Genomic DNA, 26702 nt, shown 5'->3' on the forward strand with positions numbered 1-26702 from the left:
GCCACAGTGATCAGGGACAGAAGAGCTGGAGAGAATATTGTGAAATCTGCCTTCACCCCCACTGAGGTCCATGCTGGAAAGCCTACAGGGTGAATTATGGGTACAATGACTACAAATGACAAAACCTTGGTCCCAACACCAAAGAAGAGTAAAGGAATATTGATATACTGTAAGGAAAGGCTTTAAATTAAGATACATATCATTGGCCCAGCATGGTGACTCAAGCCTTTGAGTCCAGCATTGGGGAAGCAGAGGCAGGTGGGTCTCTTTGAATTTGAGGCCAGCCTGGTCTACAAAGCCAGCCTAGAACAACCAGGGCTTGTTACACTGTCTTGAAACACTGTCTCAAACAAACAAACAGATACATATTGTTGCTGCTCACTTTTACTGACTCCCAATAATAAGATAGAGACATGGTTAGTGTCGTCTACACCAGTAAGGACTGGCTCTCAGGCACAACAACAGAAAGGGAAGGGTGGTTTTACTGAAAAATCAATTCTGGATTAGTTAAAAAATTGGTTTGCTATTTTCTCTTTTCATGCTACTAACAGTTTTCTAACAGGCAAGTCACAGAATCTTAAAAAACAAAAGAACACTTCTCGACAAAAAAATATTAAAATGCCTCACAGAAATCTTGATCCTTCCAGAAAATATGGAGAACCTATCATAATTACCTGTATGTCTTCTGTGCTAGAGCCTCTGCGCACACCTGCCAAGCATCTGGGGAAATCTTTAACTGCTCAAAATAAGCCAGGGCCTGAAAGATTGAAAAACAAAACAGCATGTTTGATATTGAATTATGATGCTCTGCTCACACTAAAGGGTGGAGGGAACCAATAACCAACAACAATTTGGGATTAATACAACAGCTAAAACATCCAATCCAGGCAAGATCCAGATCACCCCTAAAAGTAGATCACTGGCCAATTATCAGACACTTATGCTAGTTTTCAGAACAACCTGCAGACATCACTGGGTTATGGCGATGACAGAGAAGAAATGCCTCAGGGTTCTATCAAGTGCATTAATACTCATGTATACACAATCATAAAAGGGTCTGGGGAAGAAATGCCATGAAGCACACATGCCCTCCCACCATAAGTAGATGCTACACAAAGTAACAGAAACTTCCAACTCAATGAATACTCTAGGAGGGACAGGGTGGCTCCTGGCGGGGAGGCAGCCCCCACCTTCTAGGCTGGCAAAAACTGTGAGACAAGGGAGGACGGGCAAATGCCTGGGCGCCCCGACCTCTTCAAACATCTCTTCCATATGGCTGTTTCTGAGTCATATCATTTATAACAGACTGGCAATATTAAGTGCACTGCCTTCCTGAGTCCTGAGCCACTGTAGAATAGCAAAGCTATGGAAGGAGGAAGGCTGTCCTTGACTTAGCAAGCTGGCTGCGGAAGTACAGGTGGTCTGAAGTCTGTTTCTACAAACCCAGAATTCTCACTGGGAAACATCTCAGAAGGACAAATGAGGTCACTGAGGCGCCACATGGTCAGGTGTGGTGGGGTGTGTCTGTTCTCTAAGTACTGAGGTGTAGTAGGCAGGAGATCATTCTCAGAAACAGCTAGTTTGAGGTTAGCTTGGGCTATATAAGACCCTGTCTCCAAGAATTAAAGAGAAGGTTTTAAGCTAAAGTTGGGCATTTAAACCAAGGCTGAGGAATCAGGGTGTGTGTGTGTAGGAGAGGGAGAGAGAGAGAGAGAGAGAGAGAGAGAGAGAGAGAGAGAGAGAGAGAGGAAGAGGGAGGGGGAGGGGGAGGGGGAGGAAGAGGGAGAAGAAGGGAGAGAAAGAGAGAGAAGAGAAATAACCAGAGTCTTTGCATGCTTGTCTCTGGACTCTGAATCCATGTACATGAGAAAGAAATCTTGCAGCGATGATGAACAAGACGCAGCCTTCACCCCCAAGTTCTTCTACCTTGTTCCTTCGTCACACGGCAACAGCCAGCTTGGTACTCTTGGCATTGTTGCTGACAGAAATGGACTGCCATGCAGACACTCGCCAGGCTGCAGTCAGCCCACCCAATGGTGACTTCTCACTATTCATGCACTGCAGCATCAGGACCACCAAAACCTTCACCGTCTCAATATCTTTTCTTCTTCACCCTTGTCGACTCTGCTACTCAAGTTGGCATAACATGAAATCGGAAGAAACCAGAGCCCTAAAATATTCCCATCACAGAACTCATTCTTCTCAAAAAAAAAAATATTGTATTAAAACCACTAATAACTCTCTCCCCCCTTCTCTGTCCTTTCTCTCCCCCTTCTCTCTCCAAGTGTTCACACCTCTACTCTTCTCTCTCTCCCTCCCCCTCTCTGCCTTTCTGTCTCTACTCCCTCAACTCCCCTCCCCATGCCCTAAGTACACTATTCCATACTATTAAAAAAAAAAAAAAAAAACCCACTAATATATCAGTGTTCTTTTCTGGAAAGAAAAAAAAAAAAAAAAAAAAAAAAAAACCACACCAAGGTGTATTTTTAAAGAATCTGTTGGACAGAGCTGGCAAGATGGCTCAGCAGGGAAAAGGGATCTGAGTTTAAGCACTGGAACCTAAGTACGGTAGAAAAGAAAGAACAGACTCCATCTAAGGACCATGGCCCTGATGGCCCCACCCCCACCACAGCACACACCTGCACACACAAGTAACTAACTCGTTCATTTTTAAAACATTGAATATTGGAACTTAAAAATTAGCAGGACTGAAAAAGAATGCATTAAAAAAAAAATTGGGATAAGAACCGAGCCTGGTGAGTCAAACCTACAAATGACTCAAGAAAAGACCAAAGTAGGTTTGCCCAAAACTGGAGGCTAACCTGGGCTACGGCGTCAGCTTCTGTCTGAAACAAACAACAAAATCACCAAACAGGAAGTGCTAGATATGGTGGGGCATGCCTATAATTCCAGAACTTGGGATGATGAGGCAGGAAAATTAGAATTGCTATGCCATCTTCAATTGCAATGGCTTACTCAAGGCTAGCTTGAGCTACATGTGACTGCCTCAAACAAACAAACAAACAAACAAACCAAATATAACAGAACTAAGCAAGATGGTTCAGTGTGTAAACTCTGATTCCTAGAGCCCACCTAACAGGGGAGGGAGAAACACTTCTGTGGCTTGTCATGGTTTGTATATGCTCAGTCCAGGGAGTGGCACTATTAGGAGGCGTGGCCTTGTTGGAGTAGGTGTGTCACTGTGGGTGTGGGCTTTAAGACCCTCATCCTAACTGCCTGGAAGCCAGTATTCTGCTAGTAGTCTTCAGATGAAGATGTAGAACTCTCAGCTCCTCCTGAACCATGCCTGCCTGGATGCTGCCATGTTCCTGCCTTGATGATAATGGACTGAACTTCTGAACCTGTAAGCCAGCCCCAATTAAATGTTGTCCTTTATAAGAAGAGTTCTTGGTCATGGTGTCTGTACACAGCAATGAAACCCTAACTAAGACAAGGCTCACAATGGTCTCTCCCCACTAAATAAATACATGGGAAAAAAAACCACACCGATCCTCCACCCCCACCCCCCCCAACCGGTCCAACAAACACTAATGAAAGCAGAGGAAAGGGTGGGGAGATAGCTCAGCAGGTGCAAAGCATTTCATGAGTGACTTGAGAGTGATCCCAGAACCCACATCAAAGGGGGAGCAGAGGCTCTTTTCCACACACACACACACACACACACACACACGCCACGGGCATAGTCATTCTTAAAAGAATTGCCTAAAAGAAGAAAGGCCAGTTATGGTAGAATACTGCAGTAAGCCCAGCAGTCTGGAAGCTGAAGCAGGGGGATTGCCTGAGCTACATGGAGAGCACCAGGCCACAGTCTAGACTATGCCTCAAACAAACTGAACCATGTTTGCAAGGTAGGCTAGAAAAAAATCCCTGGGGATCCCACAGAGTTGAAGTGGAACAAAAAAAAAAAAAAAAATCAGGACAAAAAAACTGCATAAAGCACAGTGGCAGAGTCCTTGCCTAGGTTCACTTCCCAGTACTAGTAAAAAACAAAAACAAAAAAGCCCAAAAAACCAAATCAGCTGACGCACATGAAACTTTTAGTTATAATCGGCATGCAACACGGAAGCAGACTGAGGTCAAGACTGTAACGTTTCAGCTATTTTGAAAGCAGGTGGTTTAAATCCCTATGAAAATAAAAACCCTTTATATACAAAAAACCTGGCCGCCTTAGGGGTCTTTTTCTTTTTTTTTTTTTTTTTTGAAACAGGTTCTCTGTGTACTGTTTGCTACTCTGGAACTCACTTCGTAGACCAGGCTGGCCTCTGACTCCCATGTGCTGGGATTAAAGGTGTGCGCCACCACTACCTGGTTTTGACTGCTAGGTTGTTGATGTCCTGAATAGACACAGACACCTAGATTCCTATTATTTGCTGTATGTGAAGGGTTAGTTCCTTCTTATCAGCAGAGGTATGTATCCTAGCAGAAACCGCTTGGAAAGTATTGCTTTTTTAAAGCATGTAAAACCCAAACATATACGGGTGTAATACTTCGTGAGATAGTTAAGTCTGGCTTGTGTATAACAAGTACTCTCCTTTGCTACAAGAATAACCCTCCTTCCTTTGATCCTAAACTTCAGAACGCTCAGGTCTTTAAAAATTAATTAAAGGCTTGTTGTTCTTTTAGTCTTCTTTTATCGTTCAGCTACAGTACTTACTAGACTTATACACTACATTAGGTTTAATTGTTTACATTTATCCAAATACACCAGCATCTCCTAATGGGTTTCTTGTCACAAAATCATTTTATATAAAAACTTAAGGGGTGGCATATCGAAAACTCCTTATTTTCAGTCTGCAAAGACTAAATAACAAGGAGGCTAGATGTCACCAACTTCAGAGTTAAGCAACTTACAGTCCAAGGTAAGCAACCACAAACTAAAACACACACTGCCTACTACAAAGTTCTCTGTCTTTTCAGTGAGTTACAACGTTGCAACAATTACCAATGTCCGATGTTGCACAAAGACCTGCCTTAACAGGTCAGATTTCTGGGAGCTGGCTCAGCCCATTTAACAAAAATCAATCATAACACTTGATGTTTCAATATTTAGAACATGCCTCAAATCTGCCTGGTTTTATTAATGTTTACTCAAATTATACCTCTATCACCAGATGTGTTTGCCATCTAAATCTTCCAATGCATGTTTGTGGTTGCAGGCTTTAAAAATTAATTACACTGACTGACTTACCCTTTGTCTAAAGTCTGAATCAGCATTTGGATTTAACCCTAAAAGAGCCTGTTCATCCATCTCGGCCGCTATTCCTGGAGTTTTCGGATCACAAGAGGCGTGGCTTCTAATCCCACAGGAGAATCCACAATCATCTGCACACAGAAAACAAAAGATGATTAGCTAGACTGTAACAAGTGGCTGAAAACACACAGCTCCTGAAGAGTCCAAACCCACCTTCGGCGAACAGGGCCTAGATCTCACAAGAGCATGAGTGGACCCTGCAGCACACAGCAGTGTCATTTCGCAGAGTCTCAACAAGTATGACATTAAAGCTTTCGGGTGGTATTATCCCGCAAAGCTCACCGGCCAAGCACAAAAGTAATTCTTCTAGAAACATGAATGAGGTGTTGGGGGTGGGGGAACAATAGATCCCCAAAGCTTTCTGGCCAGCTATTCTAGCCAAACTGGTAAGCTTCAGATTCAATAAGACCCTGTCTTATTGAATAATAAGGAGGGGCAGGGAGTTTTGACAAATATGACAGATAGCAGAGTAAACAGCATGTATTATATACGTATGAAGTAGTCAAGAAATAAGTTATATATCCTTATGTACCTATTATTAAGCTACACAACTTTTTTATTTATTGATTTTTAAATTAGTAGAGCCACAGAGAACTTAAAAGAGATGAATGGAGGTCCCATGCAGTCTTCTAGGAGTGGGGAAGCCAAGGCCAGGTGGCAGATCTCTATACTTTTCTTTGATCTTTTTGGGATTAAAAAAAAAATCAGGATCTAAGCTAAGCCCCTCCCCACAGCAACCCTGCACACCACAGCAAGGTAATCTAAGTTCCCATAAGACTCACTTCTGAACAACCCCTGGCCATCCTGCCTGCTCTTCAGGAAGGCCAGCAACAGCCGCCACATTACATGACCACTCTCAAGTGCGCCCTATTTCTCATCCATGCACACATGGCTCTCTTCAGCACCCAGGCTATACCCCCAGAAGGCCTACAATATTCAACTTCCGGATCACCTCATGCAGCGATACAGCTCTGACCCTCTCAATCTGATCCTACGAAAACAGGATTAAATAAGCCCTTCCACGTTCTACCATGTGACAGTTTGGTTTCTCAAAAAAACCAACCAAACAAACAAAAAAAACAAAAACAAAAACAAAAAAAACCACATTGTGAAATATGTATCACTATGTTCCAAAAATTTTAAAACATGTGTTTTGGGTTGGGTGAGATGTCTCAGGGGTAAAGGCTCTTGATTCCCTAGATCTATATGGTAGAAGAGAATTGTGCATGTACATAGCACATGTGCACATGCATACATGCACACAAGTGCTTGCAGCTTACCCCACACATCTATACATAAACAAAATGAATGTGTAATTTTTTGCACACATCTGTACATATACAAGATAAATATATGTAATTTTTTAAGACCTAGATTTATATTCCAATCCCATTAATAAAAGAACAAAACCAGCCAGGTGGTGTTGGGGCTCGTCTTTTATGCCAGTGCTGACAAGGCAGAAGCAGGAGGATCTCAGAGTTCTAGGCCAGCATGGTCTACAGAGCTCCAGAACAGCCAGGGCTACACCCCTACACACACACACACACACAAAGAAAACCACTCAGTCACTCAAAAGTAGCACACACATTTTAATCCAATTGCTTGGGAGGTAGAAGCAGGGGATCTGGACTTCAAAGCCAGCCTGGTCTATATACATATGGATGTTGTGGCTAGCCAGAGCTACATGAGATTCTGTCTCAAAAACAAAAAAACTGAAGCTATGCAGAAAAAAAAAAGGATGCATTCCATTCTGTCTGCAGGAAAAGGGGCAAAGTCCTTAAGACTACAATGTGTGCAAAGCCTGCCTCCAATAGGTTATAAACTCAGAGGTAGGCAGGCAGAATCAACTACTTGAAACATTCTTAAACTAGAATGGGATTTTGAACAGATGGAAAAGCAAATCGGTTCCACCAGGAAAAGCTGAGTATTATTCCACCTATAAATGCTCAAGAGAGAAAAGTCGGGGTAAGGATGTTTGTAAAACCCTGAATGAGAAACCCTGAATGAGAAATCCTCTAGCGTTCCTTTAAATTATCCATTGCTTTGGGAAAAACTGCTTAAGCGTTTTGTCATTTCACACTAATCTTGACAAGAGAGACAGAGAGAGACAGAGACAGAGAGAGACAGACAGACAGACCCGGCTAAACACATGCTCAACAACAACAACAAAAAATCCTCAGCTAACTTGTAACTTGTTATAGTTATCCATAGAGAAGGAATCCCTCACAAACCGTCGCCCTCTACACATTGGGAAAAAAACATTAGACCAAAATAAAACGAGGTGGTAAATCACCCATCTGTGAGTAAAACACAGGGTTAAAAGGTAACAACTTCCTAATAAAGACTGGGAAAGGACGCTTAGAATTCTGACCTGTACAGAGCCTTGCAGGCTTAAACATTGTTACAATATGGTAAACATTTTATACCACCTGCAAAGGTGGATGTGGTGGGGGTGGGGGCGAGAAATACACGTAAAGTAAGCCTTAATTTTTCTTCAGCCATTAAGTCAAGAAGAATCAAACAATGTGGAAAATTCCTCCACACCTACTTAAGCCCGTTTGAGATCGATTTAACCTTTCCAGCCTTTTAACATCAAGTTGACAAGTCGCTTTAATACAACGTAACTTCCCCCAGTAACAACTAATTAAGGCTTCCAAAAAGTACTCGTTTTTCAGGTTACAGGGAAACACCAAGCTTCTCCACTGCTGCAAAACTGTAAAGAAGCAAAGTGGGGGAAAAAGGCTGTCCCTGCTGGCAAATTACTACGCAGAAATAACACTTTCTCTCCTATTTGATCCGGGGTGGGGAGCGAATCAACTTTGAGATTCCTACAGCTCAAACTGGTGGGACGCACACCAAAACTATCACAAATGGGGATGGGAGGCAGCCTCCTAGGCCGGCCTCGCCCCCTATCCTTCGTCCCGATCCCTCCCTGGGCGAAACCTCGTGGCCACTCGGGTGATGAAACACCCGGCAACCGGCAGCCACGCACTAGGGACGCGGCCGCCACCGATCGTCCCCAACCCCAAGTACGGTTCGCCCGGCCACGTAGGGTCCCTGGCCCGCCGCCCTCCACCTCCAGTCACCATCACTCCAATATCTCTTCCTCGCCTGCACTCCCGAAGGTCGGCCAGCCGCAAGGAGCGGCGCCGTACGCAGGGAGCACGGAGAGCGGCCCACGTCCTTGTCGCTGTAGTCCTCCACTACAGTCGCAGCGCTAGCGCCGGAGCCGGCCCGGGCCGCGCTCCTCTCGGCGCTCGCCGTTCCCCGGGCGCCTTCTCCTGCGTGGCGCGGAGCGGGGCGGGCAGGTTGGCAAGCCAGCGGGCGGAGTCGGCGGCCCTGGAAGGAAAACTGCGCAGGGGCCCGCTAACGCCGCCGCTGAGTCAGCGCGAGGCACGCCCCCCGCGTCGTGCCGCGCGGACCCGCGCCAGCAGCAGCCTCATGGAAGAAGAGTGCAGACCGCCGCTCGCGGGCTGGGCCCTGGGGACTACAACTCCCAGAGTGCAATGCGCATGGGACGCTTCCGAGCGGAGGACCGCACACGTGCTCCCTGGAGCTCGCAGGGGGCGTGGACGAAGGGCCTGTGGTGCATGCTGGGAGAGCGCATCCCGCCCTCCTAGCTACAGGTTACTAAGGTCCTCTAAGATTTTAAAAGACCGGTCACGTTGCGCCCTTCTTTGAGCGTCTGCGTGAGTTAGTTACCCTCCACGTCCTCCCGAAGGGCCTGGTCAGGTGGCAGATGGCTTATAGTGCCGAGATCCTGAGTTTGGAAAGATGGATGTGGTTCAAACCACGTGTTGATTCAGTTGCTGAATTCCTTTCCAGTGGTTCCACGTGTCAAGAGTCCAGAAGCTTAAGGATCTGACAGTTTTTTAAAAATCCACTGTATTTGTATTTACTTGTTTTGCTTTTGAGGCAAGATCACACTCCATAACCCAGGCTGGTTCACTCATTTTTCAAGTTTCCCAGGCTGGCCTAAATCTCACGAATTCTGGAAATACAGGCACGAGCCATGACGCCCAATTTAAACATTACTAAATTTGTCTACAAAAAAGAAAGAGAAAAAAAGATAGACAGATAGACAGATAGATAAAAAGAAAACCGAAAGCATTCCGGGTGATGGCGGCGATTACCATTAATCCCAACATTGAGGAGGCAGAGGCAGGTGAATCTGGCCAGCCAAGTCTACAGAGCAAGTGCCAGGGCTACGGAGAAAAACAGTCTCCCCCCCAAAAAAATAAGAAAAAAAAAAAAAAGAGAGAGAGAGAGAGAGGGAAAACATTCGTAGGAAGTCCCGTGCTTCCGTTCACTTTGTTGATTTGATCCCGAGTTATTGTTACTTTGTAGCAGCAGTATAAACTCCAGCAGCTTCATCTAAAAACAAAGCCTGCTCCTCCTTTATTGCTGGCGTCATGTATGTTATGTTACTTTAAGTCCATCCCAGTTGACTCATTTTATGTAGAGTGGGTCAGTACCAGCCTCAGGAGGAAGTAAGCTTTGACTAATTTTATTTAGAGGCAGGGGTTTACTGGGTAGCTCTGGTTAGCCTGAAACTTACTGGCCTACTGTGTTCTCTTGCTTCAAGTTGCAGAGTGCTGGGGTTCCAGGTTACCACCGGATCTGACAATTTTCTGGATTAACGTTAAGACACATGCTAGATCTATCCGAGTGACACGTTCTGGGGATACATGAACAAACATCTGTTCCCTGCAGATAGGTATCCAGATACGGTACTGATGACAGACCAAACTGAGGATACCACAAACTTGGTGAACCATTAGTTTTGACTGTGGTTACTTACAGGAGCAGAAATACAGCAGCTGATGCCTACCTCAGTATAAGTGACAGAACACCCGCGTGTACAGTACAATGGAAAGGCAACAGGTCCCAGGCAGTTCAGCTTGTCTAAGTGTGTATACAGAGCCTGGCAAATACAAAGGCGGATGCTCACAGCCAACCATTGGACTGGGGCAGTGGTCCCAATGGAAGAGTTAGAGAAAGGACTGAAGGAGCTGAAGGGGTTTGTAACCCCATAGGAAGAACAACAATATCAACCAACCAGACCCCCCAGAGCTCCCAGGGACTAAATTACCAACCAAGGAGTACACATGGAGGGACCCATGGCTACAGCCGAATATGTAGCAGAGGATGGTCTTGTTGAGCATCAATGAGAGGAGAGGCCCTGGTCCTGTGAAGGCATGATGCCCCAGTATAGGGGAATGCAAGGGCAGGAGTGGTGGGTGAGTGGGGGAACACCCTCATAGAAGCAGGGGAAGGGAGGATAGGATAGGGAGCTTCCAGGGTGGGGGACGGGAAAGGAGATAACATTTGAAATGTAAATAAAGAAAATATCAAAAAAAACCATTAAAAAACATGGGAAAAAAAGTGTATAGTGTGTGGGAGAGGATGGCTTTGTGAATCTGATTAGTTTCTGAGTAATCACTGAATTGTTTTCTTCCTGAGGTAAAGAGTTTATTCCCAGGTTGGAATGTTTCAACTCCCCTTTAATACCTTGTGGCTTAAAGAGCATCGGTCGAAAATGGGGGGAAAACCCAAAACAAACAAACAAACAAAAGCAATACAGTGCATTCAACATGTAGATTTTGTTTTGTTTCTTAGAGACAGTATTCTAAAATGTAGCTCAGGCTGTTTTGAAACTCACTATATATACCAGGCTGGCCTTAAACTCAGAGCTCCCACGGCCTCTGTCTCCCTCTCAAGTACTGAGATTAAAGGTGTGTGCCACTGCACCTAGCTCAACATTTAGACCTATTAACTTATTCAGTACTTGCTGAATACAGGTTGAGTGCAGTCAGCCTTGCCTCTAACTTCTGCTAAGAATAAGCCAGACCTCTCCTACAAGCCTGTGAGCCACGCTGCTTCCGAAGCTGAGGCAGGAGGATCTCCACTTCAAGGCCAGTCAGGACAAAATAGCAACACCCTATCTTTAAAAGTAAACGAAGAGGTCTAGGGATATAACTCAGTGATGGAGGATGCTTGCCTCGCATCCACCACCCGTAGCTTCAATGCCTTGGACCACAAAAAGAGCTAACAAAATGTGGAGGCAGAGTGAGTGAGGAACAATCAGAGTAAAAATTGATGTTACCATTTAGCAGCAGCAGTTACATATGTTACTAAAACTCCTTCCCAGGGGAATCTTAAAGTCTAGCCCTCTTCCTAAGAACAAGCCCACCTAGACCCACCAAAGATCAGTGTGGGGACCCGGTGAGTTTATTGGGCTTACTCAAAGAGCAAGAGTGAGAGATTACTTACTGAGTGTGGGTGCTCCTCTTCCTAAAAAAAAGCTGCTCTGGAAAGTCTTTAACCATCCGGGATGACGGCTTCTGTTATTTTATAACAAAACCTCAATCATTCGATTTTACCAATGAAGACTCAGGAACCAGATGCTAGGGTGAGAGCCTGGTAGCTCAGAAAGGCAGAGAAAGCACCCAGTTGGCTTCCTTCTTCAGCCAATATCCCACCAGGAATCCCCTCCCTCAGGCTGTCTCAAAAAAAAACCTCCTTCAAACTGGATGTCCCTCCCCTCTACTTCCTGTGCGCCTCTCTATCCATCTTCCTGACTCCCTCTTACTCTATGTTTTTTTCTTAATAATCCTATATTTACTTCCTGTCAACTGGTTGCTTGCTCCGACTCTTGACCAATGGTTGACTTCATTTAATCCTGTTTACAATCTTCAAGCAGCAAGCTCCTGGATTAAAGGTGCGGGCAAGGCCGAGCCACACCACAACTAAAAGCACCTTTTCAGTAAATAACACAATCTCAGGGTTCACAGTGTGATCAAATATCCTGCAACAGGCTTCTCTCAGCCACTGAGATGAAATACCCTTCACCCCTCAGCCTTGCCCCACCTATATACACTAGCCCCTCCCCTAGGCCAGATACAGTTTGGACAGAGGTGTGTACAATAGGTGGTAAGGGTTGGCTGAACACTCCAAGGAGAGTCTCCTGGCTTTACCCTCTACGATGTTTTGCAAGTGGGCACAGTTGAACTCCCCAAGATGGCCGTCGTTTGCCTAAGAGGACATTCCTATACAACAGCTGACCATATTCACGATACAACATTTCACAAATAGTCTTTAACCTTGTATAACACCTTTAATCCTTTGAAATGTCAGGCTGCAGGACTGGAGAGATAGAACTGCAGTTACGAGTTACTCTTCCAGAGGACCTGAGTCTGCATCCTGTTAAGTGCATACTGTCACCTGTATAGCCAACCATTGTATGCTGTTTCTAATGTTACAAGGAAACTTTCTCATCATCTATTCCTGGGGACTTCTTTGTCCCTGAGTTAACTGTTACTTAAATTCTCTCCTGTTCTATATTTTGGTGTTCTTGGGAAAACAATCTCAATAGAGGTCAGTTAGAACTGCTTTGTATAGATTGTCATGGTAAACTGGGACCCAAGACCTCCCTGGGAATTAACACCCTATTTGGCAGAAAGAAACATGAAGTCCTGGTTGGCAAGTTGGCTCATGAACGCTAGGCAAGTCAAGTTGCACCCAGCCACAGGTGAGTGACTCACCCAGTGAGGACAGGATAAGTGTACTACAAAGACATGTTCCAAAGGAAGTACCCTGTCCCTCAATCCTGATTGGTGGAATAACTTAGCATAGATGTTTGTGGATTTCAGGCTTAAAAACTCTGTAGGATTCTGGCTCGGGGTCACAGTTTAGCTTCCGGATCTAGATTGCATCCCCGGTTGATCAGTCTTGGGGTGTGTATTCAAAAAACCAGCCCAGTTTAACTGAGTGGCGATTCCCAGACCTTACCAATTTCCAACATCCACATCAAGTGGCTTGCAACCACTTGTGTCTTCAGCTCCAGGGGATGAAAACCTCTCTGCATGCATCCACACACACGACACACACTCGCACTTTCATGCTTACACACACACACACACACACACACACACAGACACTCACACAAATTTCGTCCTGAGTCTAGCATAGGCTGGCCCCTTGCTCTAGTTTTAATGAGTTATTGCACGAATTTTTACTTCAGTTGTGAGACTTAGCCATTACTAATCCTGGTTTAGGAGGCTCGGCAGTGTGTATGTTTAGCGGTATTTCATTTCCTCTTCCTTAAAAATTATTACAACTACATTTGCTTGTCTTTTTCATTTGTGAGAATTTCATTATACAACACTTACCCACGGCTGTCTACAGTTCATTTAGTTAGTCATATTGGCCTCTTCCTAGAGTTCAAATGGGATTTTAAAATTCTCTTCTGGTTTGTAAACTCATTATTTCAGTGTAAATAAGGAAGTGTTGAATGGACTCCAACTAGAGAAGACCTGAGAGAGAGATTAAGCATGAGCATCCTATGTACTGGCTGTGCTGTACATGGAAGGATGCACACTTTCTCATCTCAGACGGTAAGATGACGACGGCAAACAACACTCATCCTTTTAGCAGAAGGCAGGTAGTGGTGATGTCACATCCTGTCGACATGTTTGAAAGTGTGTTACACAGTAGACAATTCTAAGCATTTACACATTAATCTTCACAGTCACTGTGTGGAGATAGGTACTGTTATTAACCTCAGCTTTATTTTATTTATAGGTTTTATTTTACAGTTTATATCTATATTGTATGCCAGGTGTATGCAGGTGCTCAAGGAGGCCAAAAGAAGGTGTGAGATCTCTTGGTGCTGGAGTCGCAGGCAGTTGGGAGCCACCTGACAAGGTTCCTCCGAAGGAGCAGTAAGTACTCGAGGACATCTCTCCAGCCCTATTCCGTATTATAGATGAAGAGTCTGGAGTTCATAGATGTCAAGTAACAGATACATGCTACATGATTATAGTCTGCTCTTAGTGCTTCAGCCCTCGGATCTCGTGCAGGTTCATTACGACAGGTGCTATCACAGAACTGTGCTATGAACTCAGTTCTGTCTATAAATATACTCAGAAGCCTTTTTTTTTTTTTTTTTTTTTTTTTTTTTTTTTTTTTTTTTTGGTTTTTCGAGACAGGGTTTCTCTGTAGCACAGGCTGTCCAGGAACTCACTCTCTAGACCAGGCTGCCCTCGAACTCAGAAATCTGCCTGCCTCTGCCTCACAAGTGCTGGGATTAAAGGCATGCACCACCATTGCCCGGCTCCTATTTAAAAAAAAAACAAAAACAAAAAAAAAAACATTGATTTAAATTTGTTGTTTTGTTACACATCTTCTCACTCCCTTTGTTTACAGAAGCAGATTCTGCTGGGTATTCCAGGCTAGCCCTTCCTATCTCAGCTGGGGTTTCACTGAACCACCATGCTTTGCCCCCTGCCTCCCTTTTCTTTCAGTCAACAGAGTACTTGCAAGAATGTGGCAAACAGTACACCTTTACTGTCTTGTCCCCGTGTATCCCACTGTAGGGACAACACAAGAGCACTTTACACTCACAGATGAAGACACCTACTCTAAACTCATTTAGTGCTCAGAATGGAAGAGGGAAATAGGTAGTCTGGGACTCCTTAAAGAATCCTTTATCTCTAGTAACCATATTTGTTCCTCAGCCTCTGTGTAATGTCTTCTCCACAGTCTCTCTACTGAAATGCCTCCCAACATCCCAGTTGGGTTAGTCAGGTTTCTCTAAAGGAAGAAAAGTGATAGAGTGAATATATATTATATCTCTATATATGAATATATTATGAATCAATATGTATAAGTATATATACATATATATGGATACATACATACATACATATATATGGATATATAATGGATCAGTGAATGAATATATGTGTATATGTGTATATATATGTGTGTATGTATATATGTGTGTGTGTATCTGTGTGTATGTGTATATGTAAGGGGGATTTATTAGAGTGGCTTATGGGTTGTGGTACAGGTCATCCAATAATGGCTGTCTCCAATATAAAGTCCAAGAATTCTGAAGCTGGATGTCCTAGTAGTCCCAGTCTAGTGCTGGGGTCACTGGGAATGCCTAGACTGGAATAGCAGCCTACACAAGAATAGCAAAGAACTAAGTTCTAATACCAGAGAAGGAATGTCTCAGCAACAGGATACAATTAACTTCTCAGCAAGAGTGAGGTTGAGCAGGCAGACACTTCCCTCTTCCATCACCTTTTATGTGGGTTGTCACCAAAAAAGGTGTGGCCTGGATTTTGTGTGGGTCTTCCCAACTTTAAATGATGCAGTCAAGAAAAATGCCTCACAAGTTGCTTGGGTTTCAGTTGATTACAGATTAATCCAGGTCAACACCCAAGATTAGCCACCACGCCGAATCCGTGGACAGCTTTCTTAATGTGGACATTTCTTTTGATTGCTCTTTTGGCTATTTCTCTCAGCCTTGAGATTCTCTTTGCTCTTTATTTAGGGGGCCACGATCTTTTTCCTCTTTCTTCTTTGACTTCTCCACTTTGTTTTCTTCAGACACACTTGTAACTGCTCTCTTACTCCTGTACCCTGGGTCATTTGATTTCCTTTTGTGGATCCAAGCCTCTTCAATGGTTACCCATTTCCATGGCTTCAGTACTTGATGCTAGACTAATTCCCTACAGTTGGTTCTATACTTTCAAGTTGTTTTGTTTTGTGACAACATCTCATGTGGTGGGTCAGGCTGTTCTAGAACTCTCTGTGTAGCTTTTGCTGTCCCTGAGCTCATCAGGATCCTATCCCCTGTTCTTCTGTTTCCCAAGTTCTGGGAAACAGAACTTGGAAACAGGCATCAGCCTTAGTTAGGTTTGATCCCACCATGATATAAAACTATAACTAAGCTATGATATAAAGCTATAACTAACACCTAAACTATGCATCGTGAGACATTCCTGCAACCCCAACACTCTGGGAGTGGATGTAGAAAGATTAGGAGTTCAAGACCCTTGGGAAAGAAAAGGTTGGAAAGTAGAGTGGATATGCTGTCTTAAATTTATTTATTTATTTATTTATTTATTTATTTATTTGGCTTTTCGAGGCGGGGTTTCTCTGTGTAGTCCTGGCTGTCCTGGAACTCACTCTAGACCAGGCTGGTCTCCAACTCAGAAATCTTCCTGCCTCTGCCTCCCAAGTGCTGGGATTAAAGGCATGCACCACCACTGCCCGGCTGTCTTACATTTTTTAACTTTTAAAAATTTATTTAATTTTATGTGCCTGAATATGTATATCATGTAAGTGCCTGGTGCACATGGATGTCAAAAATGGGTGATGGAGCCCCTGGAACTGGACTTAGAATGTTTGTGAGTTACTGTAGTGGTTTGACTATGCTTGGCCAATAGGAGTGGTACTGTTAGGAGGTGTGGCCTTGGAGTGGGTGTGGCCTTTGTTGGAGGAAGTGTGTCTCTGTGGGGGTGAACTTTGAAGTTCCGCCCAGTGGGTCCGCCCAGTGGGGAAGTAGTCAGTTTTCTCTAGGCTGTAGTCAGATCAGCATGCAGAACTCTCTGCTCCTCCTGGGCCATTTTTACCTGGAAGCTGCTATACTCTCGTCTTGATGATAATAGACAGAACCTCTCAACCTGTAAGCCAGCCCCAATTAAATATTGTCGTTTGGCCGGGTGGTGGCGGCGCACGCCTTTAATCCCAGCACTTGGGAGGCAGAGGCAGGCGTATTTCTGAGTTCGAGGCCAGCCTGGTCTACAGTGAGTTCCAGGACAGCCAGGACTACACAGAGACACCCTGTCTCAAAAAAAAAAAAAAAAAAACAAAAAAAAAACAAAAAAAAAACCAACCACCCCCCCCCAAAAAAAAGGGAAAATATTGTCATTTATAAGAGTTGCCTAGATCGTGGTGTCTCTTCAGAGCAATGGAAACCCTAAGACACTTAGTTGATGCTGTAAATTGAACCCAAGTCCTCTGCGAGAATAAGTGCTCTACGTTGCTGAGCCACCTCTCCAGCCCCTCCCTTTTTAATTACGTATTCTAATTTAGCATGGAAGTCTGGGAAGGGGATGATATAGGATTGACGGATTGCTTAGCGAAAAGAAATCTGTGTGTTTTATGTGTATGGGGCACATGCTTGAGGACGTGGGGTGCACGCCTCTGTGTGTCCAAATGTGGGGATGAGAGCGTGTCTGTCAAGTGTCTTCCTTCTCATTCTCCATCATAGCTATTGTCCTGAGATAAGGTCTTTCTGAACTGGCAGGCCGCCCAGCCCTCTTGATCCACTTTCTTCTCATCCTAAATGTTGGGGTTACAGGCATGGCTCACTCATTAAAAGCTATATGTAGCGTTTAAAAAGATTTTGTTTTATTATTTGATGTGTATGACCGTTTGCCTCTTGTATATCTGTGCGCCAGGTGCTCTCAGAGGCATTGGATCCTCTGGAACTTTCAGAGGTCTGAGAGCTGCCCTGTGGGTGGTGGGAACTGAACTCCAACCCCCCAGGAACTGCAGCAAGGCAGATGCTCTTAGCCACTGCGCTACTTTCTAGCTCAGCACTGACTTTTTTTTTTTCTAGATTTATTTATTACAAGTACACTGTAGCTGTCTTCAGACACACCAGAACCACCATGTGGTTGCTGGGACTTGAACTCAGAACCTCTGGAAGAGCATCAGTGCTCTTAACCACTAAGCCATCTCTCCAGCCCGAGCACTGACTTTTTACCGTGCTGTTGGACATCCAGGCTCAGGTCCTCATGTTTGCATGGAAGCGCTCTACCCATTAAGCCACCTCCTTGGCTCCAGAAAAGATTTTTTATTTGTTTTTGTTTTTTAATCCATTTGTGTCTTTTTTCTTTTTTATTAAAGATAGATTTTTCCCCATAAATTATATTCTAATTAGGGTTCCCCACACCCCTCCTGGTTCTTGTCCACCTCCCCTCCCATTCAGATCCACTTTCTTTCTGTCTGTAGTCCTCTAAGGAATATCAGTAAAATAAGACACAATGAGGTAAAGCTAAAAAAAAAAAAAAAATCAGAATAGGACAAAACAGAAGAAAAAGAGTCAAAGAAAAAGCTTGAGAAACAGATACAGACAGAGACACACACGTTTACACACATAGGAATCCTATAGAAATGCAAGAAGTGGAAGCCATAATGTAGATACAAAGGACCTGTAAGGTTAAAAATAAAAACTTTCTCATTCAACATTAGGAGACAAAGGGACTTCTGAAGATGCTGTTGAATTCATTTTCTGCTGGCATCTACTGCTGGCCATAGACCTACCCTTAAGGATGTTTGTTCCCCCAGTGAGACTCCCAAGGAAAAAACTTGGCAAGTGGTTATCTTTAGTGGAGATGGCTTTCCGGTTTGGGATGAGGCCATGTGTCCACATCTTCTTGCAGCTCTAGGACACCATCTGGTGCAGATCCATGCAGGCCCTGGGCATGCTGCCTCCATCTCTGTGAGTTCATATAGGTATCAATCCTCCTGTGTCCAGAGGCCCTGTCTCTTTGGTGTCCTCCACCCCCTCTGGCTCCTTCACTCTTTCTGCTCTGCTTTTGCAGGGTTCCCTGAGTCCTGAGGGGGAGGAGGGATTTGATGGAAAGGTCCCAAGGCTGAGTGTTCCAAGGTCCCTCGATCTGCATATATCCAGAAATGCATTTGCATATTTCCTTAGACTTTGTAGTCTTCTCTTCTGTATTTTATCTGATTGCTAACTATTACAGATATTTAAATGAACAGTATCTATGAATATTAAGTAGAATAAGAGTTTCTTAAAGCAATCCTGCTTTTATTATTTTAAAAATTTGCGTGTGTGGGTGTTTTGTCTGCAGGTGTGTAAGTACACCATTCATGTACAGTGCCCACGGAGGTCTGAAGGGCACACTGGATTCCCCTGGAGCTGGAGTTACACTTGTGAGTCACCGTGTGCTGCACCATCTCTCCAGTGCCATCTGTCACCTTGTGAAGTTCGGATTTTACCCACCTACCACATATTCCAAGTGTACACGTGTACTGCCTTGTCTTTAGTTTTAATTTGAGTAAATGAGACCTATCATCAATATATAAGGAAAATAAAGCCAAATAAAGCAACTTAGACCTGTTGAAAGTCACTTCAAGTTTGACGTTTTTACTTCATCACATGAAAGTAAAAACACAACCCTGTTCTTGTGGATGACGCAGCTTGGAGGAACAGCCCCTGACTAGTCGGCGTGAGGTGGGAATCTCAGCAACAAAAGTAAAAAGACTCAAATAAATGAGTTTAAATGTGTGCCATTAGACTCTGAAGCCAAAAAGCTCAACTCAGTATTCCAGGGGCAACTTCTCAACTTGATACTTTGTAAGTAGGGGGCTCACCACATGCCTGTGGAAGTTACTCTACTGAAGATTTAATTCATTCCTGCCATCCTTGCGTGTGGTGCCTGAGCCTGCACCTGTGTGTGCTCAAAGCCCGGAGGCGGATGTCAGATCCCTTGAAACCAGGAGCTACAGGTGTTTATAGGATTCTTGGTGTGTTATGGATGCTGGTCTCTGAACTCTGGTCTTCATGATTTTGTAACAAGTCTCTTAACTGCTGAGCCATTCCTCTAGCCCTTGTTCTTCAAATAGTATTTACTGTTAGGTACTTTTTGTTTTGTTTTGTTTTGTTTGGTGTGTGTATGTTAGAGACAGTGTCTCTCTATGTAACCCTGGCTGTCCTAGAACTCAGTACATAATATGTAGACCAGACCAGCTTTGAACTCACGGAAATCTGCCTGCCACTGTCTCTTGAGCATTGAGATGAAGGGCTTGGGGCACTACACCTGAATGGCACCTGATCTTTTGTTTTTGCTTGTTTGTTGTGTTTTCTCAAGAGTGTCTCTTTCTGTAGGCCAGGCTGGTCGAGTTTGTAGCAATCCTCCTGCCTCTGCCTACCAAGTATAGGCAGTGGATGATTACAGGCACATGCCATCATGCCCGGTCTTTTATTTCTTGATCTTGTGCTTCTTTTGAATCAAATCCAGAGTCTCACTCATGCTGTCGAGTCCTTTACCACTGAATTACAGCCTCAACCCTGTCTCTAAATTCATTTCAAGCATTGCTGGTCATGATGATACTCTGCTATTGGAGCTGAGGTGTTGAGTGTTGGGGGTCTGGGAATTGCCTCATAAATCATACGAACACATATCTCAGTCAGACAGGGATTTATTGAGCAAAGGTCCCAGGACCGATTGATCAGGGCAACAGTCCAGATTCGGGAACTGAACTGTGACCAGTTAAGGTCCTACAAGGCTTTTAAAGCCTGAGGTCTACAAACATCTATGCTGAATTATTCTACCAATCAGAATTTAGGAATAGGGTGGTTTCCTTAGGAATATGTCTTTGTTGTATACTTCCCCTGATCCCATTGGTTGGGGTATTAAACTGTGGCAAGGGACCTGACTTGTCTAATATTCATGTCTTAACTTGTCTATACAAGCATGGTACTTGTCTAATATTCATGTTTTAACTTGCCAACCAGGATGTCAGCTACCCATGTACCTGTCTCTTTCTGCCAAGTAGGGTATGAATTCCCATGGAGGTCTTGGGAACTTAAACTTTACTTGACCACTACTCAAAATGGAAGTCTTATCACAAATAATTTCTTATATTGGTGCAGATATCTCTCCTATATTGGGGTCCATCTCAGGGGCAGCTTATAAAAGCAAATACCATAAAAGCTTATACACAGGTGTAGGAAGTCCTGCTGGGTGGTTGGTTCAGGTCCAAGCTTATTGTGGGTAACTATACAAAGCAGTTCTACTGACTTCTTTCATGACTGGCTGCCAAGGGTACAGAGCATAACAGAATATGTAATCAGCTTGGGCATGAGAAAGTTTCCTTATAATGGCAGGCTAGCTAGGTACCAGTTAAATAGCTTGACATTGTACATTGAGTGACTTTCAAAGTCATTTACTACTGAGTCCAAGGGCTAAACTGTGAACCCAGTCCATCTGCTTTCACAGCATTACACTTATAAATGCTATTCTTTCAAATTAACTCAGTCTACTAACCCTGAACTCAAGACTCACCACTCCATTCTGATGGAAGTCCGTGATGTGCCTTTTGAGGTTAGCACCACACAAGTAACTGTGCCCTTCCCTCAGGCCTGAGCAAGCCTGCAAGCTTCTTACCACAATAGACCAAGCAACAGTAGGACCTGAGATGCATTGCATTACCAGCCTTGGCACCTTGGAGCCTGCTACCTGAGCTAAGAAGAATGGACTGCCTGCTGAGCTAGCCTTGACACCTTCCAGACTGCTATCTCCTTGCCCAGTCCCTGGGCTGAACCAAGAAGAGACTCTGGGGGGGTGGGGCTTCCCCTTTATATGTGAAAGCAAATTATTAAACTTTGGACCTTGATCAGAATACTTTGCCTTGGCCCCACGTTTCTCTTGCCCTCCATTCCCGTTAATCCCCAGGCTTCGTCTCGGGAGAACCCGGTACTGGTGGCTGCAGGCAGCTACAAGTAACCATCCACTCTTTTGGTGGAAATGGTTATCGGAAGATAAGGATCGAGTACTTACCTTGGGTGTATTTGGGGAAGCTACCTCTGGAGGGATTTGAAAATTAGGGAACAAGACGACTTCAGTGTCTATACTACTCTCTGGCCCTCACTTCTGCTCTCTTTGGCAGGCTGGGTACTCTCTAGCCCTCACTTCTGCTCTCTTTGGCTGGCTGGGCAAGTGTTAGTAGTTACATTTTACGTACGATGAGAATTAGACTCAGAAAGGTTAAGTGATTTTTTTTTTCCTCTAAAACTATCACAGACAGTGAACAATGATGTTAGTACTAATCCAATCCTCCTGGCTCCAAATCCAGTAATTCTTCCTTTGTAGTTAATCCCATTCCTGCCATCTGAACTTTGCTGTTTCCCTGGCAACGGAGTAGAACATGGAGTACCTGGAAACCATGACACTGACTTCTCTGTGAGTCGCCAAGCTTAAATGAGGTCATCAGTACCTTTGTCTTGTGCTTCATCTTAAGGTTTATTAAGGTTGGTGTCTTGCTGACCAAAGCTTATTGTTTCTCAATGGGCTTCTGAGCGCACACAGCAAATGTACTTCCATTTGCTGGACATGCTTCGGACATTCTGTTTGTCTTGGTCCCAAGAAGTGGGTATAAAACCAGAAACCCAGAGACAGAACAGTGGTCTGAAGTCTTCACTTTCTAAACTCTGATGTCACAGTTACAGTTAGCTGCTGTGAGGGTAACTATCAGGCAGAGTTGAGGGGCCTTGATTTTCTATTGGCTTAAAGCGACAAAGGTCCTTTATTTGAGGAAGTTTGTAACCCATGTTGAGAACCACTTTTTATTCATTGGCTGAAGTGTCAGACAGCAAACTCTGGGGACACCCTGAGTGCTAGGCCATTTGAGATTCTGCCAGCAGGTGGCACTTCTTCCCCACTCCTAGAAACCACAGGCTAAGAAAAGAAACAATGTGTTCTATTTATCTATTGCAGCTTTAACTGGTCCTAAGCATTCCTCCTTCCTTGCTGTAGTGGGTTGTTCACAGTATCTGCTTATGTACTGAAACGCATTGATACTCTTCTCCCACGATGAATTTGGAATTGTTTACAATAGTCAGTTCATAATAGTAAACTATGGAAATGGAGAATATAAATCACAGTAAGGATCATCAGATTTGATTAAGGTCTGTTAGTACATCGAATACAATATTTCATTGTATCTTTTCCATGTATTTATTTTTGAGTCAGGATCTTGCTGTGTATCCCAGCACTCACTAGACCTCCGGTTTATGGCTTGTCCTCAGGCCTGTCTCTGGAATGTTGGACCTACAAATGTGGGCCAGCTCCGTCCTCAGATCTTTAGATGAGTGGGAAGGGGAAAAAAGATGGGTCTCCCAGGATTTGAAATAAAAATGGAAGTGCACACCTAGGGCAAGTTTCTGTCCTGCTTCTCATCTCACTAACCTAACATACCGCGTTATTCTGGCCAGCTCGCAAACCTGAAGCAACCCCTCGATTGCTCTGCATCTCCAAGGCTACATAATCCACAACCTTCACCCATCAGCTTGGTCTCTAGAGGCCCTTCCACCTGGCATTCATTTTCAGTGTTGTTCTAGGCGCACTGGCTTGAATGGCCTGGGTTACCGAAACAATTTGTAAGGGTCCTTGGCGACTCCTGCATCTAAGACAAAGCTGGAAGGTCACAGCAGTCAGTGTTATGGTAATTATAGGATTCTCAAATCGGTAAAATCCCATCGGTTTCAAGTTTCTCTTTTAACAGAAAATCAGATTAAAACTGGCCTCCGTTATCAATGGAGTTTGTATGGGACCATGTGGCTCAGTAGCTGAAAAGAGGCCCTAATTATTCTATCCCAGACCCTTGAGTACTTCTAGGTGTCAATCAACACTTGAGAAAGACCTTAGTCTTGCTCCGCCCATCGCTGTGTGGGTGAAGGCAAAGATTAGGGGCGGGACCGGGCGGGGCAGGGGGGCTCGGGAAACCTGACTCTCGAGCGGGTTCCTGAAGCAGGGGACCGGCTCCCGGCGCCCAGACGTGGTGGTGGCGGAGGCAGCAGGCGCGCGGCTTTGTGGCGCGCGCGGGTTCCACTGGATGTCGTGGAGTCGCGGCCACCCGGGGGTACTCTGCCTGGCCGCGGGTGTCGCATGGCCAGCCCCGCGCGATCCGGCTTCCCAGGGCGCACGAACAGCCGCCTGGACGCGTTCCTGCGGCGGCACCTGCCTCCGGAGGTGTACGACACGGTCCGCGCCTACGAGCCGTGCATCGTGGTGTCTGACGCCGAGAAGCACACGTTCAAGTACGTGGTGCTCAGCGACCGGCTCATCTACCTGACCGAGAACCCGCCCAAGTCCATCCGGCGGGTCGTGGCTCTGCGGGACGTCGTGGCCATTGACCTGGTGAGGATTGCGGGCGGGCAAGCTCCTTCCTAAGCTCTCGCACCCTCCTCCAGCGCCTGAGAAAGGAGGAACACCTTCCCCACCCCTCTCCGGACTTCCCCATCTCTTGTCCGTGAAAGCAGCTGCGCGGGAAAGCTGAGGCTTGACGTAGAATTTCAAACAAACAGGCTCTCCCGTTCTCCTCCTGTTTACCCTCGGCTCCCAACATTGGGCAACAGGTTTGACACCCTGTGCCCCTATAGAGACAAGCCTCTTGTTCATTAATCACCTGCTCTGTGCAGGTTATTGTGCTGCGCATCTTGTGCAGCTTGTGCGGGAGGAACAGGAGACCACACCTGTGCGAGCAAACTCTCTTGCCGCGCATGTTTAGTCAACATGTGATCGGTCCAGAATAAGTGAGGGAACGAATGAATTTGCGTGATGTGCTCAGGATCCGTGCGTCTTTCAGGCTGGTCACTAAATCCAAACTGAGTGGGGAAACTTCCTGGAAGGAGTTTCATCAGGACTGATTCTCAAGAGATACAATCTTGCCCTGGGTTTTAGAATGTAGCCACTGTATCCCTCTCCTCTTGGGAATAGATTGACTTGAAGAAGCAGCAGCTGATTGGAGGTCCAGCCTCCTCTCCTGTTTCTTCTCATTGATTGCCTCCAGCTCTCTTTGTCTGAGCTGCTTTCCAGGTGTTCCTTGGTCCTCTGGGATTTGTGTCTAGCCTTTACTCTCGCTTGCCTAAGTCTTTGTCCCCCTGGGAGAAGTTGGCAAGGCTGTTGATGAAACTGTTTTGCCCACAGAACAGTAACTTGGTTTTAACACATTTATAAGAAAGCAATAAAATAATTAAATACTTAAAAAAAAATTCTACTCAGATTTCCCTCCTCAGCTGTGGCCACATTTGTTTCTTTAAAACTCTTATTACACATTTTATTTTGTGTGCACGTGTATATTTGTGAGTGTGTGTGTGTGTCACGGTGAGAATGTGGAGGTCCGAGGACAGCTTGTGAAAGTCAGTTCTCTTTACTTTCTTCTTTTCTCTCCTTTCTTTTCTTTTTTCCTTTGAGTAAAAGAAGTAAATCTTTGCCATTATTTCCACTCTTTTGAACTAATGAAAAATAAATTGCCCTTTAAATAAATTGCAGTGTGTGTGTGTGTGTGTGTGTGTGTGTGTGTATCCTGGAATCTTGTGCTAGACAAGTGTTCTACCAATGTGCAGCCTTGCAGTCTGAACAAATGTGCTAGAAAGCTTTTTGCACCCACCTTTTTTCAGCGTCTTTAGTGTTAATATTTGTTGTTTTGACAAAACTGTGAGGATTTTTTTTTTTTTTTTTTTGATATTGCTATTCTTCCCCAAGAGACACAGTCTATTGGTAGTTGTTGTATAACCAACTTTAAGGTGTCAGAAACAGTAATACTCCTTAGGGTCCAGAAACCCAGAACCAATCCTGTGAGAAGAATTTCTATACCTACTTACGCTTTACAAACTGGTTTACCTTTCAGGAATGCAGGAGGGTTTTGTTTGTTGTTGAAGGGACTCTGGCCAGCCTGAGTGTGGCCGGCATAGTTCTGGGAGGCCTGCCCTTCTCCCCCATTCCCTCTGCCTTACTAAAAAGCCATTAGATTACATTCCCAAAGCTGACCCCCAAGGTCTATTCCTCCTCCTGAGGCTGACTATGAAGTCCAGCTATCAAAGTGTCAAAGTCCAGCAATCAAAAGCTTATCTAATTAACATGCCCAATTAAAATGAGCCAACTCATCCTAACACAGGGTTCCCCATTTTACCTGATAAACCCCTGTTTGCCTGTGGGTCACGTCTGTCTCCTCTCTATCCAGAGGCTGTCCTTTGCCCCACTTGGGGACAGATATCCTTTCCCCTCTCCCTTGCCTCTCCCCTCCCCTCCGTCCCCTCCCCGTCTCCCTCTTCCTCTGTCTCCTATCTTTGTTTCTTATCCCCATTCTCTGTTCTTCTGAGACAAATCTCTTTTGTGCAGAGAATTTGGTCTTGGGGTCCTGAGGTCCTGAGCCAATACTTTTCTGTTCAGCTGTTTTTGTTTTTGAGACAAGTTTCTCTGTATAGCCCCGACTGTCCTAGAACTCATTCTGTAGACCAGGCTAGCCTCTAACTCAGAGATCCATCTGCCTTTGCCTCCTGAGTACTGGGACTAAAGGTGTGCACCACCAACACCTAGCTGGGATGCAGAAGAGTATTAATGCATGACGACTAAATTCAATCCCCTATTTTGCAAACAAAATGAAACAACTCTCCCAAAACAAGCAACCATAAAAATAAAAAACACAACCACCAGAACAATAGGTAATATCTATATATGGTCTGCACAAATATAAGATTTAAATATTGTTACTAGGTTTATTGTCCATCTTGCAAAATGTAGGTTAGCTCTGGAAGGCTCCAAATTCCTGGAATTTGTGACTATATCACAAGGGAAATTACTAATGCCACTTAACTGACTTTAAAGTAGGAGTCTGAACTGGGCCTGATGACCCATGTCTTCAGCCCAGCTCTCCGGAGGTAGAGGCAGAGGACGTGAGTTTGGGGCTAGCCTGGGCTACATAGACCCCATTGAAAAAGTTAATAAAAAGGGGCTGCAGAGATGGCTCATCACTTCAGAGTGCTTAATGTTCTTCCAGAGTACCCAAGTTCAGTTCCCAGCACTCACACCACATGATTGAC

At 44.7% G+C, this 26702-nt stretch overlaps 2 protein-coding genes across 3 annotated transcripts in view; one reads left to right on the forward strand and one right to left on the reverse strand.

Moving 5' to 3' along the window:
- Window positions 1-8742, reverse strand: part of Xpot (exportin for tRNA) — a 39151-nt gene extending 30409 nt beyond the window's left edge. The window contains exons 1-3 of one of the 2 annotated variants that reach the window (XM_076920358.1): window positions 8384-8742; window positions 5210-5343; window positions 675-757 (exon numbers count right to left, since the gene is read on the reverse strand). In XM_076920358.1, the coding sequence (XP_076776473.1) occupies window positions 675-757; window positions 5210-5269 (143 nt within the window). In that variant the 5' untranslated portion in view covers window positions 5270-5343; window positions 8384-8742. Of the gene's footprint in view, window positions 1-674; window positions 758-5209; window positions 5344-8358 lie in introns of both variants that reach the window. The other variant, XM_076920357.1, reaches the window with a different exon arrangement.
- Window positions 8743-23606: 14864 nt separating this feature from the next.
- The window catches only part of C22H12orf56 (chromosome 22 C12orf56 homolog), a 45812-nt gene continuing 42716 nt past the window's right edge, over window positions 23607-26702 (forward strand). Inside the window, exon 1 of the mRNA XM_076920363.1 lies at window positions 23607-24018. Coding sequence (XP_076776478.1) covers window positions 23767-24018 — 252 coding nt within the window. The 5' untranslated portion in view covers window positions 23607-23766. The remainder of the gene's footprint in view (window positions 24019-26702) is intronic.

This window comes from Arvicanthis niloticus, chromosome 22 (genome assembly GCF_011762505.2).
Source record: "Arvicanthis niloticus isolate mArvNil1 chromosome 22, mArvNil1.pat.X, whole genome shotgun sequence".
Lineage (NCBI taxonomy): Eukaryota > Metazoa > Chordata > Mammalia > Rodentia > Muridae > Arvicanthis > Arvicanthis niloticus.